At 49.5% G+C, this 3,470-nt stretch overlaps 1 protein-coding gene across 1 annotated transcript in view; it reads left to right on the forward strand.

Moving 5' to 3' along the window:
• Nucleotides 1-375: 375 nt before the first annotated feature.
• Nucleotides 376-3,470, forward strand: part of LOC307058955 (Krueppel-like factor 17) — a gene marked incomplete at both ends in the record, with an annotated part of 6,292 nt that continues 3,197 nt past the window's right edge. The window contains 2 exons of the mRNA XM_079712650.1: nt 376-595; nt 659-1,224. Of these exons, the coding sequence (XP_079568776.1) occupies nt 376-595; nt 659-1,224 (786 nt within the window). The remainder of the gene's footprint in view (nt 596-658; nt 1,225-3,470) is intronic.

Consider the following 3,470-nt stretch of genomic DNA (forward strand, 5'->3'; position numbering starts at 1 on the left):
CAGAGATATAGAGAACAAATGTATGGACCCCAAGGGGGGAAAGTGGGGGGGTGGTGGTGGGATGAATTGGGAGATTGGGATTGACATATATACATTAATATGTATAACATAGATAACTAATAAGAACCTGCTGTATAAAAAATAAATAAATTGGTAACCGATCCCAGCTTAAGATGGAGCAGGGAGCCGAGGACCTAAGCCAGTGGCATGGGGCTCAGCACCAGTTCACAGAGAAGCAGTGGAGTGCACACCTCTTGGAACCATGGCCCATCAGGCATTCAATGCGTCCCTCAGTGCATAGAGATGTAGACGACCTCCTTGGTCTCTGCTGAGGCACCCAGGCAGAACACCAGTGAAATGGAGTCACACTTCAGTATGTTGCTGCCTTACCACGGTGTGAGCTACTGCCCCCAAGTGACTTTCACTCCTTCCCAGATGATTTACACTGAGGGAATGTCTTCTTCCCAGACAGAAATGATGATTTTCAAGGGGCCCCAGGCGATGCCCTTAGGAGAGCCCAGTATTCCAGGGGTGGCCACAACCTTTGGTGGGAATCTAAGGATGTCCCCCAGTGGGCCGCCAGTCTCACCTGCCAGTGGAATCCCAATGATGTCCCACATCAGAATGTGAACAATGCCTTATTCTGGTCTCCCAACAGTAACTTCTAATGGAGGCCCTTTAACACCTAAAACATTATTGGATCCAACCATGCCTTCCACTGAGGCCCTGGCAATGCTCCACTCTGTGGATCAGATGGTGCCCCCTAGAAACCCCCACCACTATGGGATGCCCCCAGCTGGATCACCATTATTGCTGGCTTTGGACTCCCAGGGCTCTTTTGTGAGCCAGCCAGTCTCCCAGGAAGACCCCTTCCTACCTAAGCAGCCCTTACCTGCTCCATGGAGAGCAGAGCAGTACTCTGGGGCCCAGGAAAGGGATCCCAGGAGGAGACCCCCAGTTTCAAGGCCTTACCGCTGCGACTATGAGAACTGTGAAAAAGCTTACACTAAGTGCTCCCACCTCGTGAGTCACCAATGCAAACACACAGGTGAAAGGCCCTATAAATGCACGTGGGAAGCCTGTACTTGGTCCTTCTTCCATTCTGATGAACTTAGAAGACATACTCGGATACACACCAGATACCGGCCACATAAATGTGACCAGTGCGGCCAACAGTTCATGAGATCCGACCATCTCAGGCAACACCAAAGGACTCATATGCGGGTGACAATATCCCCAGACCCACCGGCTGACAGTGGACATATGGCTGGTCCTCCTGCTCCTGGTCTTTAGGTCAATCTGCTCTTCCCCTCATTTTGGCTTCTCTGCCCAGATCTTGCCTGCCTCTGACCAGCTAGTCTCTTTGGTAGGTGTAGGTTTTGATGAAGACAGAAAGATTATGAGACAGTGTGGAAGCCCATATAGCTCTGGACCTAGTCGGGGCTCCTCAAAAACTGTCTTGGGTGTCCTCACATCTCTGGGGCCACCTACTTTTGTGCCAAGTTCAGCCACATACCAAGATGGAGCAAAGTAGTGATTGGGAGCTTTATAAAAAGCTCTTTATCTTATGTCACTCCCAGCTTGAAACCCTTTAGAGACTCTCCTTTGCCTGCTACATAAAATCTATGTTCCTTATCTTGGTCTTTGACAGTTTCCAGAGACAGACTATGTTCAAATCCTGAATTTACCACTTACTAGCCATGTGACTTTGGGAAAGATCTTTGATCATTATGCCAGATTCCCTCTTCTGGTAAAAGAAAAACAGTATTGGACTGTTGTGAACACATCCTATGTACAAAAGCAGATTCTGTCCAGCACTCACCAGCCTCATGCCCAGAGTTTGTCTCCTCCCATCATTTCCAGACTTGGATGGAATGCCCCCACAAGACATGGGATCTGGCACCTCAAGTAGCCACTAGCAACCCAGGAATGTAGAAGAGTTAGTGCTCCTGGGGTAACATTTGACTAATGGGAGATGGGAGAAATCCAGGCTGATAAATTCCCTCTTCTTCCCTCCCCTCCCTGAACTGGTCTGGTACAAGACACCATTTCTCCCAATGGGGAGACCTCCCAAGTAGCCAGTGGACACACCTTCTGTGCCTCTTCCAGTCTTGTCATGAAGCAGACTCAACCTGCTATCACCTGGCATTACCTCCCATTCTCTTGCGTTGAGTTCCTTTTCTCACTCTCAATGTCCTGTATTTGCATCACCCAAATAAAACATCGGTACTTAGTTCTTGTTCTAGGCTCTGTTTTCTAGGTAACTTGGGGTTGGAAGACATTAGACTGGGTTAGAGAAGGATGAACCGCACTGTAACCTTCCCTCTTCCCCCCACCAAGCCAAGGTACCTGGACTACTAAATATCAGCTATTAAAAGGCCTGTTCTGCCCTACCCCTCTCCTAGCATTGAGGGCATAATGACTCCTCTGGAAACTCAGCCACAGGTAGTTCAGAACCTCATTCCTGGATTTCTCAGCCAGCTGTTTTACTGACCAACAAACTCATAGAAAGGAACTTGCCTAAGTTCTCAAGTGGCAGAGCTGGGATCCCAACCAGGATCTGTCCACTTCAGAGGTAGATCTCTTATCTTAGAGATGATGTCTTCTACAGGTGTCTCCTGGGCCCGTCTGGTGCCCAGCACTGTCAGGTGATGGCCACAGTGAAATGAATCACATCTGGTTCCTGTGGCCCAGGGACCATCTTGGTCTAGGGGCTGAGAGGTCCACCTTGGTGCAGTGGCCATGGAGAGGAGGATCACCTGAAGGGGAAGGTCAGAATTTCTGGAGGAGGTGACCCTTGAGCTCCGTAAGTGAGGGTATGTAACATCTAATAATCCCTTAATGTTGAAATAAACTGAGCAGATGAATGAAGAGAAAAGAGAATTCCAGGCAGAGAGAAGCTGGATCTGGCAATTGCTCCCAGGAGAGTCAGCCTGCAAACTTCCATTCATTCGACAAATGTTCTTCAACTCACAATACAGAGAGCACCATGGCTGTCGGGACAACTCATGGTGAGGGGCACGGAGACAACGAAAGTGTGTGTCAGGGAAGAAAGACTTCTCAAGGAGGTGCCTGAGTCAGACCTAACAGCTTTATGGGGGTTAGCTGGACCTCCTATTTCCTGGACATCTACCTTTAGTCATGCCTTGTGCTAGACACTAAGCACTCAGAGAGCATGACAGTGCCTTGCTGCAGGGCAGAAAGATCACAACAAAAATTCTGAAAGTGCTCAATGCTGCCAAGGAGAAGAGCCATACCTCTGTGGACTCAAACTTATTTTGGGTGTCTGGGGGAGTCTCATGGCCTTGGTTGTGCCTGCCCCTCCCACCTCTACCCTGACCCTCTCCTGCAGGGCCACCTTGGTCCATTTCCTTAGTGGCCCCAGCATACCTGGGCCTGGCATCCTGGTGGCTTCCACCCAAATTGTGAGCCAGGGGAGTGGATATGATTAAAAAATGGGGTCAGGGGGC

Source organism: Hyperoodon ampullatus (assembly GCF_949752795.1).
Source record: "Hyperoodon ampullatus genome assembly, chromosome: 10".
NCBI classification, from domain to species: domain Eukaryota; kingdom Metazoa; phylum Chordata; class Mammalia; order Artiodactyla; family Ziphiidae; genus Hyperoodon; species Hyperoodon ampullatus.